This window comes from Capra hircus, chromosome 26 (assembly GCF_001704415.2).
Source record: "Capra hircus breed San Clemente chromosome 26, ASM170441v1, whole genome shotgun sequence".
Lineage (NCBI taxonomy): Eukaryota > Metazoa > Chordata > Mammalia > Artiodactyla > Bovidae > Capra > Capra hircus.
In genome coordinates, this window is record NC_030833.1 from 15905774 (window position 1) to 15928941 (window position 23168).

The 23168-nt window shown below is 36.5% G+C and overlaps 1 protein-coding gene across 1 annotated transcript in view; it reads right to left on the bottom strand.

The window, feature by feature from the left end:
- The window catches only part of ATRNL1 (attractin like 1), an 808908-nt gene that overhangs the window by 273168 nt on the left and 512572 nt on the right, over positions 1-23168 (bottom strand). The window contains exon 27 of the mRNA XM_018041487.1: positions 6507-6614. Coding sequence (XP_017896976.1) covers positions 6507-6614 — 108 coding nt within the window. The remainder of the gene's footprint in view (positions 1-6506; positions 6615-23168) is intronic.

A 23168-nucleotide genomic window follows, 5' to 3' on the forward strand; every position in this document is an offset into this window, starting at 1 on the left:
CAACATGAATAACCCATATATGCCACCCACCTATACAACATTTATTATTAAGAATTTATTATACCAGATTTTTTTCAATGTTTATCAAAAAATAGATCAGAATTTATACACCATTTTGTAAAATATAATAAATTAAGTAACAAATGCTTTACTTTTGGCCATTAAAATGGTTTCTAGTTTTTCAGTATTAGAGGTAGGAAGCAAAAAATAATTGGCTAAAATAATTTGAAATAAAAATAGAAACAAAGAATAATATCCCAGCAAAAACTATCAGTGAGATTGGAGGACTTATCTAAGTTTACAAAACTGCCAACTCCTTCCTTCCTACCACTATTTTCCCCACAAAAAAACATGAACAAGGAAAGTACGTTTTTAACATCCAACTAAAGGGCTATCAATTAACTTGTTTGTGACCAAACTGTATACTTTTCATGTGACACCAGACCTAGGAAGCCTAGTCAACCTAAGTCACTTAATGGCCTCTCGGTTCTTTTACCTCAGTTTCTCGCGGTTTCTGTCATTATAGAGGAAAGGCACGGATTTTGTTGTTTGAGAGGGTATTCTGAGAGACTGCGACTGTTTCTCTTAGTGAGTACGTATAACAGCATAAGAAGCTCTTGATCCATTACAGTGCCAGTTAAGGAGAAAAAATCCTGTCTTCTTTTCTGTTTGGATCTTACAAACACAAAGTCTCTAGAAAGACTTTCAAAATGAGAACACATCATGACTTAAAAACAAAGTCCAGAATCAGACACTTCACTGCTAAAATCCGCCTCTCACCACCATTACCTCTTGCATGGATTCCCACAGAAGCTTTGTAACAAGCTTCTCTCCCTCTATACTTGCCCCTCATAGCAGAAACTTTGGGTTGATTTCCAACCTCTCAGTTACCATGTCAGTTTTCTGCTAATTTCCAAACCCAAAGCCTTCATTTCTTTGCCTGGGGGCTTTCTGGGACTTCTGGGAAGTGGCCCTCAGATCAGTGATTGGAGGGAGTTGAGGAATAAACACTCAGCTCTGTTGCCCTGATGTCCATAGTGTGACTTGCATTTTACCCTGACTCTCAGAGTGTCTCTATGGAAATCAAGCCCTAGTTTACCATAGGGGTATTAGCTGCCCTCCATTCCCTTCCTCATTTCCCTCCCAGCATATTCTTCAAATGAATCAATTCCTTGTCTTGATGTCTGCTTGTCAGGAAACCATCTAATTATATCCCACATCAAACTATTCTCATCCCCAAAGGCAGAATAATCTTTTAGAAACAGATTATGTCAGTCAATCCTGCAACTGACTCTCTCCTCTTCGCTTAGGATTGAATGTCAAAGTTTTTACAAAAGGTCTACAAGACCCTATATCTTCTGCCTCGTCCTGTACCTGCCCCTGCCCAAAGCCTGCTATTTCATGAACTTATCCGACATGCCCACCACCTTAGCACTTCTGCTCTAGCCATTTTCTTTGCTAGGAACACTTTCCCTTGAGAATCATAAGAGGTTAATTCCTCTTAAGAGGAATTCTTAATTAATTAATTAATTAAAAGGTTAATTCTTAAAAGGTTAATTCCTTTACCTCTTTCAAGCCTTGCTCAACTCTCACCTTCTCAATGAGGTCACCCTGACCACACCCGATTCAATATGCATGCTCTCCCCCAACTCCACAAAGCACTCTCCAAACCTTATCCTGTTTTACTTTTTTCCTGTTCCATTGCACTTACCACCTCCTAACATATTAAATAATCTAGGACTTCACTTTCACTTTTCACTTTCATGCATTGGAGAAGGGAATGGCATCCCACTCCAGTGGGATGGAGTATTGGAGAATCCCAAGGACGGGAGAGCCTGGTGGGCTGCCATCTATGGGATCGCACAGAGTCGGACACGACTCAAGCAACTTAGCAGCAGCAGCAGCAGCAGCATTCTTCCTGTTAGAATACGAACTCCACAAGGACAGCATTCTTTGTTGTGTTCCTTGATGCTTCTAAAGTGCTAAGAAGAGTGCTTGGTGTATATGCAGCATGCCAGAAACATCTGTTAAGCAATTACTCTAAATTAACATGCTATTACTCAGTGGAAGAAAATTGATAAATATATACTATATGGGTCACAAGGTCATCACAAAAATAACCCTACTTTGTTTTACAATAAATTTAAAATCAACTAACAAATTGAGTTTATAAATTTATATTCTAAGTGTATTTATTAAATTTTAATAAGTCCTTAATTTTTCACTATAATTTAGAAAAATGTAATGACTCAAACTTGCTTACAGATAATTTAGGGGGTGATTATTCACAACATAATCTTTTTTTCACTCACAAAGAGTTTTTACACCTAGGGTTTACTACACACAGTTCCTATGAAGACTGAATACTCTTCATCCATTAACAAACATAATCAACTCACACACACTTTTAGGAACATGTCTACTTCACAGAATAGGACATTTTGGTGTACAGAAGCATTACTATGGATGCATCAAGCATAAGTAATTCTATATTATACCTATATTCTCCCCCTGACAATATAGATGTGGAACTCAGAGAGTCCAATTTAAACTGAAAGAAATCTATTCCTTAAATTACCACATTATGAAGACTCAATGAATATGTACAAAATAGTAATAGCCGGCTTTGGGTTGAATTTCATCTCTGAATTTTAAGAAAAACCCAGCAAAGAAATTTTAAAATTACTTTTATTTTCTAGGTTTAAATAAAGTCCTCAATGTTATCTCAGAATAGGCCTAAGCTTCATATTTTGCTGTGTAGGCAAATCAATGCCACATCATACTAGGTTATGTATATAAAAAGAGATTTGAAGTGGATCTAGAGCACTGTGACAATGGAAAGGAAATCTCACATACAACATACAGATGTATATGTACACACATGTATGTGTATATACAGCAGAGAGATAACTTCCACTTGGCAGTAATTACAAAATGCAAAGGAAAAAACAAAATATGATTTTAAACCTTATGCTTTTACTTCTATTATTCTCCAAAGAATATTAAATAAATTAGCAGTTAGTAGTCATTATTTATTTCTGATATTAAATTCATATAAGAAAACAACTTAAGCTATAAAAATTACCGAAGGACAGTATTTTCAACTTTAAATTTTTAAAAAAATTTAAATTGTCAATTTACTTGAGATCAGAAATATATGGATATAGGGAATTTTAAATATCAGAAATCATACTTGTTTATCAAGATGAAGAAAATCTGATATTGAATTTAGAATCCTAAATTTATTTGGAGCATGGATAAAGGTACTCAATTAACAAAGCTACTACCTTAATAAAGTACATGTTAAGATACTGTAAATTCTCCCAAGTTGATTTACAGATTTTATACAATCCCTATTAAAGTATTAGTGAGATTCTTTGCAGAAATTGACAAACTGATCCTAAAACTCCTGTCAAAATTCAAAGGACACAGAAAAGCCAAACAACGTTCAAAACAAATACAGCTGGAGGACTCATATTTTCTAATTCTAAAACTTACTACAAAACTATAGTAATCAAAATAGCGCTGTACTGTCATATGATAGATCTATAGATTAATGGAATGGTATTGGAGAAGGAAATGGCAACCCACTCCAGTACTCTTGCCTCGAAAATCCCATGGATGTAAGAGCCTGGTAGGCTACAGTCCGTGGGGTCGCAAAGAGTCGGACACAACTGAGCGACTTCACCTTACTGAGATTATGAAAACAAATTCTCACACTTGGTCAACTGATTTGAAATAGGAGTCCCAAGATCATTCAGTGGAGATAGAAAGTCTTTTCAACAAGTAAGAAAAAACTTACCACATTACCCCAAAATTCAATTCTTATTTATATATTCCAACAAAAAGGAAACAAAATTTGTAGACAAATATTCACAGTAGCATTTTTCAAAATATTAAAAAAGCAGAAACAGCCTAGATGTTCATCAACTCACGAGTGCAAAAACAAATTGTGCTATATCAATAATGTGTGTGTGCATGCTCAGTTGCTTAGTCGTGTCCAGCTCTTTGTGACCCCATGGACTGTAGCAAGCCAGGATCTTTTGTCCCTGGAATTTTCCAGGCAAGAATACTGGAGTGGGTTGCCATTTCCCACTCCAGGGCATCTTCCTGACCCAGGGATTGAACCCATGTCTCTTCATTGGCAGGCATATTCTTTATCACCTGAGTCCCCCCTCTTATATCAATAATATCAAATATTACTTGACAATAGAAGGAAATTAAATACTCATCCACAATGTGGGATGAAACTTGAAAACATTAAGGCTAAATAATAGAAGCTAGTCATGAAAGACCACATATTGTATGACTCCACTTGTATGAAATAGAATGAAAATATACTAGAGGAAACTTACATAAGGACAAAAAGTAGATTAGGGCTTGTCTACAGTTGAGAATGAGGCTTTGGGAAAAAGAGAGGGGGTGAGAAGGGAGTTTCCTTAAGGGAAGATGAAGACGTTCTAAAACCGATTTTTGGTGATGGTTACACAATTCTGGATGTACTAAAACCCCTAAATTTCACCGTTTAAATGGGTAAATTGTATGGCATATGAACTATATTTTAACAAAGCTGTTTACAAAAACCCAACAAAACTACACATTGGTAAGTAGAACCAGATCTCCAGAAATCTTTCTAAATGGGAGTAGGTAGGTAGGTTTTGGAGAAGGCAATGGCAACCTACTCCAGTACTTTTGCCTGGAAAATCCCATGGAAGGAGGAGCCTAGTAGGCTGCAGTCCATGGGGTCGCTGAGAGTCAGACACAACTGAGCGACTTGACTTTTCACTTTCATGCATTGGAGAAGGAAATGGCAACCCACTCCAATGTTTTTGCCAGGAGAATCCCAGGGACAGGGGAGCCTGGTGGGCTGCTGTCTATGGGGTTACACAGAGTTGGACACGACTGAAGTGACTTAGCAGCAGCAGCAGCAGGTAGGTTTTATTCTTCCATGACACTCTGAATTTAAATTTTAGAAAACAAGTGATACAAAAGAAACAGAGACACACCAGTCATTCATACAACTAGTAATAACAAAAGGATACAGAGAAGTCGGAAATAAGCAAATAAAAGGACTACCAAGTAAATATGAGCAAAAAGAAAGTAGAGGTAGAAGTTTTTAAACTCTACAAAATATTTACTATGTATATTTATTACATCTGTTCCTTAAGTTTATGAGTGTTTTATCTCAACTTACATATATGTCATTTACATTTGTTTTTCTCTTGTGGGTTGGGTTTTAACAGCATTCAAGAATGCTTTAAACAGATGAGGAGAAAAAGGAAGTTAGATTCCGATATAGTTTTCAATTTGTTACAAGTTCTATACTACAGTTATTTGAAATTAAGGGCCAGAATGAAATTAGAGCACTTACTGCAAGGTTAGAAATTAGAGCACTGCTCCCTAAGCAATAGAAGATACACCCACATATTATCTAATGTTCTAAGCTTCTGTGACAGCCTGAGATCTAGAGTAGTAAAAAAATCAAGGATACAAAAGCTAAAAAAAAAAAGTTTACTTAGAGAAATGTCTCTAAAAACTGGTCCTTTGTATAGCATCATTAGGTCTGATTTAGTTTTATTTTTTTCAGAATAACCAAAAATTTTATGGACAAAATCAATTATGTTTGTGCCTAGGTATTAGGAGGAATCTATTTTCATATACCTTGCTTTCCTCAAAGAAAAGCAAAGTCGAAATATAGCAACATGAATCAGTCACATAAGTGCACTTTTTAAAAGGTGAATAAAATATTTCAACTGTAAGGTGTTTTTAAAACTTCCTGTTTAAACATCTTTCCATGTATAACACAAAAAAAATCTGGAAATTAAGCATAGAATAAAATTACCATGCCTCAGAATGCTGTCATGAGTTGTTAATCACAATCTGTGGATTTTTGTTCTTTGGGAACCCCCATTATTTTCAGAAACCATGTCATGTACTGTTTCAAGATCTGAATACCACATTTACTTGCACATAATCGTTTCTTTTTCACCATAATCCATTTCCCCATTTGTAATATGATACTGTACTAATACAGCCATAAAATTAAAATATTCACTATATTCTACAACCTTCAACATTCAAAAAGTGAAACTATGTAATTAAAATGCAACTCATTTCCACCCACCTTTTATAGTCAACTTTGTTAATAAAACAGATGTGACCTGTTAACTGAGGGGTGTTAGGCACTCCCAGGACTAAATATAGATCCTTTGTTTCTTTCATCGTACCTGTATCTTAAATTCCTTCAGTTCCTATCTGTCAGGGAAAGGGTGCCAGGTGAGCAGTCTGTCACTCTTGCCTAGACTAATAGATTCTCCAGTGGCTTTTGTTACAGCTCATGTCATACTATTAAAACTATGTGCCTTGAAAATGGCATAACATATGTAGCTGAATCTTGTCAACTCTAGATAATCAGACTCTGTTTGGCTTCACAAGCAGATGTAGATTAGAGAAGTAATATACATATGCAAATCACAGCGGCCCCCTTTCGCCATCACTGTTCCTACCTCTAATGACCCTCGCAGAAAGTCTGTGTGTTCAGCTCCCACTTCCAGGGCTACATCAACAGACGCAAAGGGACGGCTGGCCATCTGCTGTCGTTCTCGAAGCAGTTGCTGGAGGGGGTTAAAAAGCACTCGTTTTAAGACAGGTTTTAGGACACGTTAAATTCAACAATATCTAGTCCTGTTTGGAAAAAAATGGCATCTAAAATTTAGAGGTTATAATATACGTATTCATATCTAGATCACTAAAAATGAAAATGATTTTTTCCTCAATGCCTGGGTTATATTTCCTTATAGGCTTGAAATGTATGATGCCTCCTGACTACCACCTCATAGGCCGAGTGAAAAGCACTTTGAAAACTTCAGCTGAGAGGTACTACTTAAGTAAAAACTGCTATTATGATGACAGGTGTGCCAAGTCTTTCCACTCAAAATAACTCATGCCTGTGTCTTAGCTGAAAGCAAACAGCAGTACAAATGATTGAGAAAAGAGAATAAAAAGTTGTCAAAATGCATTAATAGAGATTAAAGGAACAGACACCCGCCAAGACCCAGTCTTGTAAGTCATCAAGATCTCCCTGTCAATTGCTATAGCAACAGCAGGAATTTTTATTGTCAATGGTTTTTAACTTTATTCAGAGCCATGGTGTTTATTATTTAAATGAAAATGATTAGTAGGTTGCAAAAAGGTGTGCCAGGGCTTCTAAAACACTCTCAGATATTCATTTCTTCTCTTTGCATCTCTTCTCGGCTTTGCTCAAACAAAAACCAATAAACCAGCAAGTCCCAACCAAGTACCCAGCTAATTTATATTTCTGCCTCCCCTTGTAATTATAATATTCATTAAGTCATGATAAGAAAAAATTGATGACCAGTACTAGATATTGCAAATCTTGCCCTCCTCATTTGACACAGCTAATAAAATTATTATTAAATATTAAAAGTAGATGAGCAATGTAATTAAACACTCTTTCAAATGAGAAGAAAATCCTATCACTGAAGAAAGACAAAATCCTTGAACACAATGAATGGCTTCATTATTCACAGTGATTTCTAAAGATTCACTGGCAGTAACTTAAAACTAACAACTGGTCTTTGAATGTAAATGTACAGGGCACTGTGATGCATCATTCATAAAGTTCTCTTTCTCCTGATGAAGGAACAAAAGCCAACACCTGATGGCACTTTATTATTTAACATTTTTATTTTAACACTTGTGACACCGCAGTGACAGTGTTCATGTAATGAGCATCTCAAACATAATTTAAGGGCTTGCTTTTACTACTGAAGAGAGAACATCCACTTGCGAATACGGGACGGAAATAATGCAACTATTACCTAGCTAGAGTTCAAGGTCTTAAATTGTATGTATTTTTAGAAGAAGATACATAATGAAGACATATTAAAAACATATTCAGAGTAAAAAGCAAATGTGATCTAAATCACCCAAATGATTCACTTTAATATAAACTCAGACTTGCACTATTAAAAATACAGCTGCTGGCCAAGAGAATCTTATTTGTGTCTCTTTCGATAGGAGTGGCCAATTGATCTGAATACTGTGTCTATGCAAAATGCAAACATAATGTTACTCCAAATACCAATGGATGCTAAGTGTAGAAGACACCACGTTCTTTTTCCTCTGGTAAAACATAAATGCACACACAGATACACACACAGGAACACACAAACTGCCTCTGTTACAGTTAATATAATAATTCCCTTGAGAAAACTATAAATTCTAGTTTGGATTAATGCAATTTTCTAACATTTGTATTAAAGTTTCTTCATTTTTACTAGTTTCCCTTAGCTTATAAATGGCATCTCCTATAACTGATTCTTAAAAGAAAAAAAAATTGCTTCTTCACCTTGCCTTTTTGCTACACCTAAAAGTTATAGCTCGACAAAATACAATTAATGAGAACGCAGTCCCACAGATTGTAATGTAAATCTATGATTATTCTAAATTCACTATCTTTAACAAAGACTAGATTTCTCTGAAAAAAAATGTATTATTGTGACCACCTCCTACACTCATAATAAAGAAAAATCAGTGATTGATAGTTTTATTCATTTAAAAAAGTTTATCAGTAGGACAAAAAAAAAAGGTATTTTAAAAGATTCCAGTTTGTCTTCTGAGCATTGAGTTTTCATCAGTTTTTAAGAACTGAATGTTACTACAGTACTCTTTGCAAAGAGGAAAGACACTGTTCTTGCCCAGGACCATAACACTGAGGTTTGTAAAACAAGATACGGTGAAATAAAAATAATGAGAGCACAAGGCAGTGTACAGCAAAGGGTACAAACAGGAAATTAGCCAAATTAATTCACTCTGGGTCACATAATAGAGGACTAGTTCGAGGACTTTGGCTAGTGTACCAAGTTTCTGACTTTGGGGAACCTAATGAAATGGTTCTGACTGGGGACACTTAGGGGGAGTAAAAAATTTTATCCTAAAACACTCTTGCTTTGATAGGATGACCCTAAAATAATAACATGGAACAAAGTGAGATTTGTCATGCCACTAAATTCCTGGCTCTCGGCCGTGTCCTTAACAACTGTCCTTTCTTTTGCCAGTTAACATCTATATGCATTACTTCTTGAATTTTGCTCCTTCTGTGTCAAAACAAAAGAGACATAAACAATTCAAATGTTATGCTTACAACTCAAATTTCCTGGAAATTTAATGATGATATTGACAGGTATTTAGTTAGACTCTAGAGTTAGAAGAATCTGTGTTTGAATACCTGGTTTTCCACTTAGTAGCTGTTTAAGTTACTATTTATACCTCTCCGAATTATTTAGACCTCTATAAGCCTCACATTTTCTTATACCAAAATTGGGCTATTAATAGTGTCTACACCTACAACTAGCCCTTAGAGAACTTGTTTCGATTCCCAGTTTCTCCACCCATTAACTACTGCACCATCATCAAATTACATAGACCTTTCTAAGGCGTATTCTCTATTAAATGGGAAGAGGAATACTATTACAAGTTTTGCTAATACTTAATGCATTTGCACTGCTCGACACAGAATCTGGCACATTGCGAGAACTCAGTAACAGTTCATTGGTACAATTATTATGTTAAAATTTCAAGCCCTAACTTTGTCTTTAAAGATGGCACTCTAATTACCACAAGCCCGTTTTCTTCGGCACTAGTGACACATTTTGCTCTATTAGTCTCCCTTTTAACAAATGTTGCAAATTTATGAGACAGTTGGAAAATGTCATGATTGTGGTAAAAATGAATTTAATTTGGAACCTCTTCCTGCCATTTGTGACTGAGAATGATAAAAACTCAACCTAAAAATTGGGAGGAAATCATAGGGTACTTCCGTAAGAACTTTCAAAAATTATTTGTTGGTTGTGATTTTTATATAAAGTGAAGTTTGACATTTTGTATATAGATAAGAAACCATATAACAGATGATCTATTTTATAACTAATCTGCAGCTGCCAATTATTCAGCAGAAAGAAAAGGCCAAAAGAACACACTGATTATAATGCGATAGATTATAATCGTGTTGCTGTAAACGCTGTGGTGAAGGACATTTTAAAATTATGGATGTTCTCACTATCACGTTTGTTATGTATGATCGTTGTTTTATTATTCAAAATCTCTTGCAAAACAAACCATGAAATTAAAAATAATATGAAAATCCATGCTTAAAGATGGCAACTGAGAACAGATTGATTCTATCAAATGTATATATGAAATGCTTCCACACACTAATACTACTACAAATATCATATCAGTCCCCGAAGTTCATATTAATGATTTTTCCAATCACCCCTAAAGCTAAAACTCTAATGGATTTAGGATAATAATCTTTAAAAACACACACACTAAAAAAAAATAAAAAATCAAAACAGTAACCAACTCGCTTCCAGCTGTCTTCCTATTGCCTGCCTCCTATGTTTAGGTTCCATCTAGCCTCCCTCCATACCTCCAAATACCCTTCCACTCCATCCCAGGTGTGAAGTTATCATCTTACCTACAAGTTACTTATGATATTAGTGTGGCAATATCTCCTCAAACCTTCATGCTTTCCTGAAATCGTTAAGGCAAAAATTTATTTGTTTTTTATTTTGCTCAGCACTTAGTTTGCAGTCAATAGTATTTGATGAATAGACAATGAATGAGTGACTTAAAGTATAAAAATCTGTATCATCTGAATGTGACTGAAGGCAAGTTTTGATTAAACTGATTTTAATCATTTGAAAAGACACTGATGCTGCGAAAGATGGAAGGCAGGAGGAGAAGGGAATGACAGAGGATGAGACGGTTGGATGGCATCACTGACTCAATGGACATGAGTTTGGGTCAACTCCAGGAGTTGGTGATGGACAGGGAGGCTTGGCGTGCTGCAGTTCATGGGGTTGCAGAGTCAGACATGACTGAGTGACTGAAGTGAATTTTGAAGAAGCTTTTAAAAGTATATGTCCTCTGATATTCCGCTTTCTGGTGGCTCAGTCAAGAATCTGCCTGCAATATGGGAAAACCTGGGTCTGATTCCTGGTTGGGAAGATCCCTTGGAGAAGGGAATTGCAATCCACTCCAGTATCCTTGCCTGGAAAACTCCACAGACAGAGGAGCTTGGTGGGCTACAGTCCATGGGTTTGTAAAGAGTCAAACACGACTGAGCAACTAACACGATCATACTGTTTCTGATATTCTACAATGTATGCCTTATGCTCAAAAGTAAGTGGATATTCATTTTTTTACAATGGGTCAATTCTGTGGACCCAACAAATCACCACTAGGCTTCTTACCTCTCTTCATTCACTTTATTACCGTGCTGTAAATATTATAAGGAAAACTGCCATAAAGTCATCACAATGCATTCACATTTTAATAGAAATTATTTAGATTTGGAAAGGTATAAGAGGATCAATCAAAGTTCTTTAGTCATTATTTTTGAGCTTACATACTAAAATGAACAAGGAGCTTGAATTATACATAAAGCAACATTTCATGAAAAAGTATTTCTATTATTAACACAGGCACAACATAAAGTATAATAAGCAAAAGATCATTTTTTTTCAGTGGAAGGATAGTGCATCAAAGAATTAGGAAAGCATGATAATTATATCATTTTTATAACCAAATCTGCAAGCTACAAGTTTACTCAGTTTTTCTTCATTATTTTAAAGTAAAATGTCCTTAACTGTCAAATGGCCACAGCAGACATTCAAGGTAGATTGTTCAGGTATGCAGGTTTGTTGTTTGAGCAGTAATATGTCAGAAACAAAACCGACCTTTACTGTCATCAAGCCTACTACCAGAGAGAGGAAGAGAGGAGAAATGGAAAATTTTTCTAAATTTTCCAAAATACAAAGTTCAATACTTCCTCTAAAATGCCAAGAGATTATATCAGTATAAAACGTACTCATGTCAATGTATGTGTGAAAGTGTATGTGTGAATATTCCTAAAATTATATATATAATTCAAAGTAACTGAAACTCAAATTAAAACTAAAACTCTTATATAAAATGTCAAAGTGTTAGTTGCTCAGTCGTGTCCGATTCTGCAACTCCATGGTCTGTCCATGGAATTCTCCAGGCAAGAATACTGGAGTGGGTTGCCATTCCCTTCTCCAGGAGATCTTCCTGACCCAGGGTGTGAACCTGGGTCTTCTGCATGGCAGGCAGATTCTTTAGTGTCTGAGTTAACAGGGAAGCCCTTAAAGCAAAATAAAATGTCAAGATAAAGATTAAATAATGCCTGCAATTGAAGGTCTTTGTTGTCATCTGAATAACATGGAACATATCACTGATATGAATAAAAGACAGTCATCACAGAGTTTAGACTTAAAAGGGACCTATAGATCCTCTGGTCCAGAGATTTTTTAACCTACAGACTATATAGACCTATAATGGGTAAATAGATGAGCACTAGAAAAATTCATGAATCTACGAATCGAGCACTAAAAGATGACACTTTTATTAATTTTTTCCCCAATTTCAGTAGATTCAATAATTTAACTTACTACCGTCTTTAGAAACTAATTGTCTCTCTTTTAGAATCAAAATGTAACTCCATGTTTTCTTAAATTCTTTTAACAAACAAATCTATCAATATATATTCATGCTTAAAAATAAAACAGAATGGAGTAAATTATAAAAGCAAGCAAGACAACTTTAAAATTCCCTACACATCCCTATTTGCTAAATAAGAACTTCTGAAGTGCAGAATGGGTTTGAAGTTCAAACATATGTTTCTACAGTTTCCTTTTATTTCTTCCCTTCGTCTAGCTCAGTGTTTCCAAGCTTTGGGTTTTATGCAGTTGTATGTGCAATGTCACTACTCTGTAGTGAATTATCTTGACTCTAAAGGTATCATCTATTCATACCGATTGTATGACATTATAACTGCCATGGGAAATAGATGGGGAAACAGTGGAAACAGTGTCAGACTTTATTTTTGGGGGCTCCAAAATCACTGCAGATGGTGACTGCAGCCATGAAATTAAAAGACGCTTATTCCTTGGAAGAAAAGTTATGACCAACCTAGATAGCATATTAAAAAGCAGAGACATTACTTTGCCAACAAAGGTCCATCTAGTCAAGGCTATGGTTTTTCCTGTGGTCATGTATGGATGTGACAGTTGGACTGTGAAGAAGCTGAGTGCTGAAGAATTGATGCTTTTGAAGTGTGGTGTTGGAGAAGACTCTTGAGAGTCCCTTGGACTGCAAGGAGATCCAACCAGTCCATTCTGAAGGAGATCAGCCCTGGGATTTCTTTGGAAGGAATGATGCTAAAGCTGAAACTCCAGTACTTTGGCCACCTCATGCGAAGAGTTGACTCATTGGAAAATACTTTGATCTGGGAGGGATTGGGGGCAGGAGGAGAAGGGGACGACAGAGGATGATATGGCTGGATGGCATCACTGACTCGATGGACGTGAATCTGAGTGAACTCCGGGAGTTGGTGATGGACAGGGAGGCCTGGCGTGCTGCGATTCATGGGGTTGCAAAGAGTCAGACACGACTGAGTGACTAAAGTGAACTGAACTTCCATGTGAAATATATCTCATGGAACCCTAAAAATTTTCAATATTATCAAGAAGAGAGAGGCACAAACTATGTGGCTGGTAGCATCACCATCATTTGCATACAATAAGGTCTTAAAGGGCTTCCCTGGTCGTTCAGATGGTAAAGAATCCACCTGCAATGCAGGAGACCTAGGTTCAGTCCCTGGGTTGGGAAGATCCCCTGGAGAAGGGAACAGCTGGCTACCCACTCCAGTATTCTTGCCTGGAGAATTCCATGGACAGAGGAAACTGGCAGGCTATAGTCCATGGGGTGGCAAAGAGTCAGCTTTCTACTGACAGGAATTACAGAAAAAGACATTCAACTTTTGTGAGTATGGGCATTTTAAGTCTGAGCTGGCTTTGTTTAGGTTAATTTAGGCAACGTCAAAGGAAAGAGAGTATGACAGATCTTTCTTATCCTCATATATTCATGGTTATGCATTATTAATTAAACATCATTGAAACAAAAACCATATTTCTTAGATGGCACAATTCTTCCCAACTGAAGTTTGAAGCCAAGAAAACAGAAAGAACATCCAAAAACTGTCTGTACATGTCAATCACTACAAGCCCTCATGGAAAGTAGGTTTAATATCAAAAGGATGGAACATTTCTTAATATAAATGCTGTATCTTCCAGCACCCTACAAGGCTGCTTATCAAATAAGTTAAGCTTCATATCATTGGATAGACCAACTGAGCTCATGAACCACAAATAAGACCTGACACAGCCAAAAAATTAAAACAACTAAATATTTTTTAAAAAAGAAAACAATTCTCAGTCAACTGTTACTGTCTTCTCAAAGAATTTCCTAAGGAACAGAAGCAGATGCTGAAATTCTTCTTTACTTGGTGTTCCAAAGGGTGAATCTTGAAGAATTTAGATTTAGATTCTAGGCAGTCTTCATTCCTTCCCTTCCCTCTCTCCATCTAAATAAATAAATAAATGCCTAGTCTTAGAACAATTTGACAGAAGTTCTTGATTTACTTGGTGACTACATTTGGCTGTGATCACTCACTCAGTGAAAAAACTTTTACTGAGCTCTTACTGTGCTCCAGACACTTTTCTAGGAACAGATATATGAGGTTAGTCTTTTGTTTCTATGTAGCAAGCATTTCTGTGCTACTGAAAAAACATCGGTTTCCCTGGTGGCTCAGATGGTAAAGAATCCACCTGCAATGCAGGAGACTCTGATTCAATCCCTGGGTTGTGAAGATCCCCCCAGAAGGGAATGGCTACCCACTCCAGTATTCCTGCCTGGGAAATCTCATGGACAGAGGAACTTGGTGGGCTACAGTCCATGGGGTTGCAAACAGCTGGACACAACTGAGCAAGTGAGCATGCAAAAAAATACCAGGGATCCCTCTAGATCATCCACTGGGACAATGGAAGGTGACAACTGGGGGAACCTTGTGATCTGGAGGAATTATTCAAGTAGCCTAGATTTGAAAGCAACAGAACCTTATCTGTTTCTCAGTGAGGTAAAAGCTGAAGACATGTAAAACTACTGCAAACATTTCTGAAGGTTACTTTGGACAAGTTTAAAATTAAAATATGGATTCTTAATTCTACATTGACAGAGATGGCATCACTGATTTTGACTTTGCCAAAGATGATCTCATGTCCAGATGAAAGAAATCATGCAGAATGGATTCATCTAGAAGAGCCAACTGCTCAGGTACTGACTGATACAAGACCGTCTTTTCCAAAGAGCAACAGAAAATTTAACAGAGTTTTGTAAGGCAGTATTTTGTTCTGTTTGTACTTTTTGATAATTAAAACAAAAAGTCAAAAAATGAAATGCTTATTGACAGTTTTGAAAATTACTCTGGACACTTAAAAGCATAGTTAACAGCAGATAAAAGTCTTGTTTGTTCAACATATACATATATAAACAAATAATGAAAATATTAAAGAAAAAAACTGCTACAGAAAATATATAAAGGTTGGGAGAAAGACAGTGGAGAGAGAAGTCGCTGCAGACCAGGAGGATTACAGAAGGTCTCTGCAGAAATCACATTTGACCTGAAACTTTGAATACTTAGTCAGAGTAGGTGTGCATTCTCAGAACTCAGTTTAACACAAAAAATGTGTATTTCTGGCTCACATAAACTTTCTATAACTCCAGGTAACTTTGCATCTGGTAACTTAGCAATACAGATGCTCCAGTCCTAAGACTCTTACCATTTCAACCCAGGGATTCCTTAAGCGTGAAGGCAGAAAAGAGACTCGTGAATCCTGCATGACTTTTCTTTTTTTTTTTATTTTTTTTTTCTGCATGACTTTTCAATGTCTCAGGCCAGACATAAAATATCTCCATAGCCATAGAGCTCACCCTAACGAAACAGAGACCACAAAATGAAGAAGAACAAGTGGAATATTACGTGAGTGGAACAAGAACAAATAAAGCCAAAAAGAACATTTCAGGCAGAGGTAAGAGCAAATGCAAAGTTCCAGAGCTCCTCAGGCTTTAAGTGTGAGCTCAAAGTGTTCAACAAAAAGAAAGAAGTTTGAGTTTTGCTAAGCAAGGTGGCAAGGAGCAGATAGTCAAAGGATAATTTTGGTTTTATCAAGGTTGAGATAAATTGAAATAACATATACATATCAGGCATCATAGGATTCAAAAAAATCAGATTATTTTTTTAAACATAATTTCTTTTTGTACTGCACAGACAGCCCATTCTTCTGGTGTTAGAAGTAGTTTGGAACAAACAGGCAAAAGAAATAGGCTTTACCCTCCTCAAATAAAGTTATTCAAGACATAACCAGAAAACAGCAATAGCAGTTAATCTCAAATACAATGAACCTAGCTCTCCCAGTAAGACTCGAAAGGTCAATTTTGTATGTAACCTTCTTTAATACAAAAGGCCAGGTGGTTGTAATTTATCTGAGCAAATCGAAATGAACAAAGGATGAGTACTGAAAAGGTCATTTAAAAGCTAGATCACTAGAATGGATGTTTAATACATATTGCTCCTCAACGAGCAAAAATGAGAAGCTAAATAATTTCAAATTTTGAAACCTGCACTTGAAAAAAATTTTTTACCCACAAAGAATACCCCTATAGTCACACTGTAGAATATATTACTTCCCCAAGTTAGAGGCCTAAGTTGCAAGAGAAGAAATAGTGGTGCTGCTCTCAAGAAGAGCAAATGAATGACTTTGACATCCAAGCGGCACTCAGTATGCTCTAGTCAACCTTGACGCCTGGAAATATAAAAGCAGCTGATTACAATAGAAATGACACATCGACTCTTGCTTGTGTGCCAGTCATTTATGACTAGAGGCTCTTGTTACAATAAAACTCAGATCAATCCTTCAGTAGCTTTTCTCCCCCCTTAAGAATTAATTTACTAAAGAAAGATTTTTTTTTTTTTTCTCCCTGATTCTGGGAATCAATACAAAGCTCAAGTTTCAATTCTGAACCACAACATGCTCGCTTCTAGGTTAAGAAATTCTAAATGCTACATAATCCGGTTAGCTTTTTCATTTAGTGTATAAGGAGTTCATGTTGAACATTTAAGTAGTTTGTGACAATAATTTTGAAGTTTTTCAAGAGGTACTTAAAATCTTCCTGAAGATATAAATGATTGAAACACTGGCATTTTCCTCTTAAACAATGTTTTAAAAATATTTTTTCCTTTAAGAAAAATGTGATTATTTTGCTATTAGCTAATGGAGTCATTTTCAGTTCATTATTAAGAAACTCTAAAAATTGTTCTTTTGTAGAATATTTCTTTGTAAAATAAGACATCTACTTTCTATAATGTATTTAATTCTCCATTGGAAGGTACTTATGATGCTCAGACTAATCACTGTGACAGATTAATATGCAGTATTATTTATTTTCAATCTTTTCTGAAAGTAGGCATGATAGAAATATTTTAAAAAGCTAATTTCAATCATTTGGATTTTTAAAATGTAAAGGGCAGTTTGATGCAGCATAGATGACTCATGACTGGTATAAACTGACTTTCCTACGCACTTGGAATGGTGTGTTAAACCACAAAAATCAGAATGTTAGAAAATCAATGATAATAACCGATTCATTGGAATAACTCATTTTCAGAGCTGGAAAGAATCCTAAATGTTACCTGGTTCAAATTTTCCTTTAAAGTGGGATCAAAAGTACTATTACTTTTCTTACAGATGGTTATCTCGTATCCTTGAATATATCTAGCAGAAGAACCACTTTTTATTAAGATGGTATTTTCCCCCAAAGGTTTATAACATTGTTAGAAAGTTCATTATTCTTGGGACATTTGTGGACCATTAAAATTAAATATGATACTTCTAATATCACTAAAACTGCTTTAAATTTGTTATGTGTTTGAAACTTTTCTAATATATTCAAATAAACAATTCTAACATTCAAATTTTTCATTCATTATTTTGCAACAGACATTTATGGAATATACCAATGTTCTGGGAAGAGGGTCAGGTTCTCATGTTTAAGCGATACGAAACACAGTTCTATCCTCAAGGAGCTTACTCAGTCTCCTAAGAAAGACAAAACTGTCTCATATAATACGGTTTTCAGCATTTGGTTTTTCAATGACCTTTAAAATGTAAAATGAATACAATATTCTAGATGTGATCTGATTACTGTGGAATATGGTAGAAATTTCCCTCTTAAGTCTTCTAAATTAACGTACCTTTTTTCTCTTTCTTTAAAAATAGCTTCTTGTTATTTTTAGAAACATGCTATTGTTGGAACCAATCAACAATTCAGGTCTTTCTCACATGAACTCCTATCAAAGCAAGTGTTCCCTACCTAACACTTCTATAAGTAAATTTTTTAAGCTAAATTCAAAACTTCATATTATATTTAAGTTTTCATATTTTATTGTTACTGTTGTTTTAACGTATTTTTCCTTGAGTGCAGAATTCTCTTTGATCCTTTCAACTTCCAACTAACATGCCTAACAGCTATCTTTTCCAATATTGTCATTTGCGTCAAGCCCCTGTTCTATTCCCTTGACCAGGTCAATAGCATTTGATGGCAAAGAAAACAGTAAGACAGTGAGTTGCCTTGTTGGTGAGTGCTAAGTTGCTTAAGACATGTCCAGCTTTGTGCCACTCTATGGACTGTAGATATGCAGATGACACCACCCTTATGGCAGAAAGTGAAGAGGAACTAATGAGCCTCTTGATGAAAGTGAAAGAGGAGAGTGAAAAAGTTGGCTTAAAGCTCAACATTCAGAAAACTAAGATCATGGCATCTGGTCCCATCATTTCATGGGAAATAGATGGGGAAACAGTGGAAACAGTGGCTGACTTTATTTTTCTGGGCTCCAAAATCACTACAGATGGTGACTGAAGCCATGAAATTAAAAGACGCGTACTGCTTGGAAAGAAAGTTATGACCAACCTAGACAGCATATTAAAAAGCAGAGACATTACTTTGCGAACAAAGGTCCGTCTAGTCAAGGCTATGGTTTTTCCAGTGGTCATGTATGGATGTGAGAGTTGGATTATAAAGAAAGCTGAGTGCCGAAGAATTGATGCTTTTCAACTGTGGTGTTGGAGAAGGCTCTTGAGAGTCCCTTGGACTGCAAGGAGATCCAACCAGTCCATTTTAAAGGAGATGAGTCCTGAGCGTTCATTGGAAGGACTGATGTTGAAGCTGAAACTCCACACTTTGGCACCTGATGCGAAGAACTGACTTATTAGAAAAGACCCTGATACTGGGAAAGATTGAGGGCAGAAGGAGAAGGGGACAACAGAGGATGAGATGGCTGGATGGCATCATTGACTCAATGGACATGAGTTTGGATAAACTCCAGGAATTGGTGATGGACAGGAAGGCCTGGTGTGCTGCAGTTCATGGGGTCACAAAGAGTTGGATATGCTGAGCGACTGAACTGAACTGGAAATGGGGGGACAGATTGCAGATAAAGTCCCAGCTTTAGGTAAAGAGTGTCATTGAAGTTGATTTGATATATGTACTGTTCTAACCCATTTCAGGGCTTTCTGAATATAAAATAAAAACTGACTGCTACAGGTGCCAGGGCTTCCCTGGTAGCTCAGATAGTAACGAATCTGCCTGCAATGCAGGAGATCCAGGTTGGATTCCTGGGTTGGGAAGATCCTCTTGAGAAGGAAATGGCTAACCATTCCAGTATTCTTGCCTGGAGAATTCCATGGACAGAGGAGCTCAGTGGGCTACAGTCCATGGGGTCACAGAGTCGGACATGAATGAGTAACTAACACACATACATACATACACACACACACACACACACACACACACACACACACACACACACAGCTACCAAGAGAATATCCAGAGAAGCAGTGACTGGTTTTGGTGCCCTCTGTCCTGAAGCTGAGAATAGAGTTATCTGGAAAAATTGTTGATTTCCTCCGGGTGTATAATCAACGCCATAATTGACAATAGGAGGAGGAGGAGTGACTTTTTCTATTGATGAATTGGGATTGTTCAACTCAGGTCTGCCTCTCTTATTCTTAGGAAAAACCTGTCAATTCTACGCTGATCATTCATCTCATAACTTCTTATCTGGAATGATCCCTACATGCAAACTATGCTCTATTCTAGCATTATCTACAGCACGTAACTATGCTAATTCTGGAGTTCATTATGTTTAGATATAACCATTTAATTGTTTAGTTTATGTTTATTTAGAAGATAAGTGGAGAAGAGAGTGCTAGTTATTGCCCCCTCCTCAGAAACCATCAATAATAACTATAGTATTATACTTTTCTGTTTACTTCAAGAGAATATCAGATACTGTTAAATCCCTTGCTGAAGTCCAGATGCACTGAAACATTGTATCTGCAGCATATCACAGATGTATCAGTCAAGATAACCTAACAAAAAAGTAAGAAGTGCAGATCTGGTCTTAATTCACCAGCTGCTTTAGATTCTCTTAAAATCATTGCTTTTACTGACTAAATCAAGGAATAAACAAATGAATGATTAATTGCTGCTGTTGCTGCTGCTGATGTTAGGTCGCTTCAGTCATGTCTGACTCTGTGTGACCCCATGGACGGCAGCCCACCAGGCTCTGCCGTCCCTGGGATTCTCCAGGCAAGAACACTGGAATGGGTTGCCATTTCCTTCTCCAATGCAGGAAAGTGAACGTGAAGTCGCTCAGTCGTGTCCGACACTTCGCGACCCCGTGGACTGCAGCCTACCAGGCTCCTCTGTCCATGGGATTTTCCAGGCAAGAGTACTGGAGGGGGTTGCCATTGCCTTCTCTGGATTAATTGTTAGGATAGTCAATTTTATTTTAGCATCTTTTGCCATGTGATCGAACAGCTTTTCTGTAAACATTTTGTAATCTATCCTGTTAAAATCTGGTGTACATATATGCTTAACGCCTATATTCCTTTTCCTCACTTTTATATACTCGAAAATGATGTAATCAATTTCCCCTCTCTCTCAGGACTTATACTCCCCCAACCTGGACCTCCACTATTCCCTCAACCTTCTGAAAGGTGAAGTTGTAGGCAAAGCAAGTCAAGAATTGATCCTATCTTCAGCTTTCAGCAGAATGTGCCTTCTAGCAGATGTCCAGACGGGTTTCTATTCCCCTACAATTTCTCTCTCTTGACTCAGTGCCAGTTTTGTAATCTGTCTTGGGGCAAAGACAATTTATCATAAGTCCTGCAATTATGACTGAACACACTTTCAGCTCAAGGGATACACTTTGGAATTAATTCCAGTTCAGTACTCATTAGAACCACCATCTCTAAAATGTAAATAATCTGATTCATGTATCCCCTTTCCATTTATCACACCCTTTATATTGATACTATCTTGACTCACAAGCATCAGTCCTTCATCTCAGGATTATCATATGACCAAACTAAATAACTTACTCATGAACTATATGTTTCCAAGCTTCTAAATTTCACCCAAGTCTGCATGCTCTTTCAATGCTATTTTAGCTTTTAATAAAGGGTGAGTTAGTTTATTTGGTGAACAGTGGTATATATTACACTCAATCAGTCAGTTTAGTTCAGTCGCTCAGTCCTGTTCGATTCTTTGCAACCCCGTGAACTGCAGCACGCGAGGGCTCACTGTCCATCACCAACTCCTGGGGTTTACCCAAACTCATGTCCATTGAGTCAGTGATGCCATCTAACCATCTCATCCTCTGTTGTCTCCTTCTCCTCCTGCCTTCAATCTTTCCCAACATCAGGGTTTTTCAAATGAGTCAACTCTTCACATCAGGTGGCCAGAATATTGGAGTTTCAGCTTGAATATCAGTCCTTCCAATGAACACCCAGGACTGATCTTTAGGATGGACTGGTTGGATCTCCTTGCAGTCCAAGGGACTCTCAATCACTAGAAAATTGAGAATCTTCCATAATATAAGATGCTTTGCTAAGACTGTGGAGTTTAACAAGAATTAAGGCAGAGTGCTTATCTTCCAGATTTATATTCTACTTACAAAATTGAGATTTAAGGTAAGAAATGTTAACTGACAATAGAATACTTTAATGGCAAAACAAGTCAGAAATGCAAATGTGTGAAGAGTTGTCAAGTGAGTGACATAAACAGATGCTAGGATCTCAGAGAAAGATCATATTTCCATAGGCTGGACTGGTACTAAAGGCCTTAAGAAGTCTGTCAGACTGACACGTAAAGTATGTGTAGAATTCAAATGAGCCACATCATGACAATTAAATAATTTGGGTCAGAATAATTATTTTATCTCACAATTCTGCTTTTTTGAGAATAGAGTCCTTTATCCTTCTTCTACATACTACAAAATCCTGTATATTTTTCCTTTCCTTTCATGCCTTCTTTCTCTCAGAATCTTTCAAACTATCTCATTTCTGAATCCCACAAATCTTTTTTCACCCTGCCTTTTCTATTTCTTTTTTAGTTAGAGTAACCACAGGAAGTAAGATTTTACTTTTCAGACACACTGGAATTAGTTTGTGATCCAGGATTTGAAAAACAGAACTACATTTGTATCAATCATTCCTTCGACACACACTTTAATTACCAAACACTGTAATATACAGGAGTTGGACATGCATGGTGTCAGAATGGGTGACATAGCAACAAATAGGAAAGGAACTCTGCCACGGTATTGGATGTTTAAAGCCTTGTTAACTAAGAAACCATCATATATCCATCAGCCACTGGAAAGCCAAGTAGACAAATTTCAAACAAATTATATAGACTATAGGAAAGTGAAAGAGTTTTTATAAATACCATTAAAGTAGGCATGAAAATTCAATTGCCTCTGCTACTTTTCATATAGCTCTTCTCCATATCAGTAATAAAAGACTATCACATAAATTATTACTCAATCCACTGAATGCCACAGTTTTCAACAAAACCCATGCATGCTTCCTCTCTAAGACTCCTAAGTAAACAATTATAATTTATTTCCCCAAATTATTGCTTACTTGATACAAAAAGTAAAATGACTAAGCAAATGATCCTCTAGTTTAAATGTTGCATTGACCACAAAATTTAAAAAAGAGAAAGAGACCAAAATCATATTTTAATTCAAGTTGGAAGCTATTGTAAGCTCATCAGTCTAAGGAATATGTATCACAGACATTAGCAAATACATAAAGCAAATAAATGAGTTAAATGCTACCCTATAGCCATTCTGCTGCTAACATTTCAGCTTGAACTTA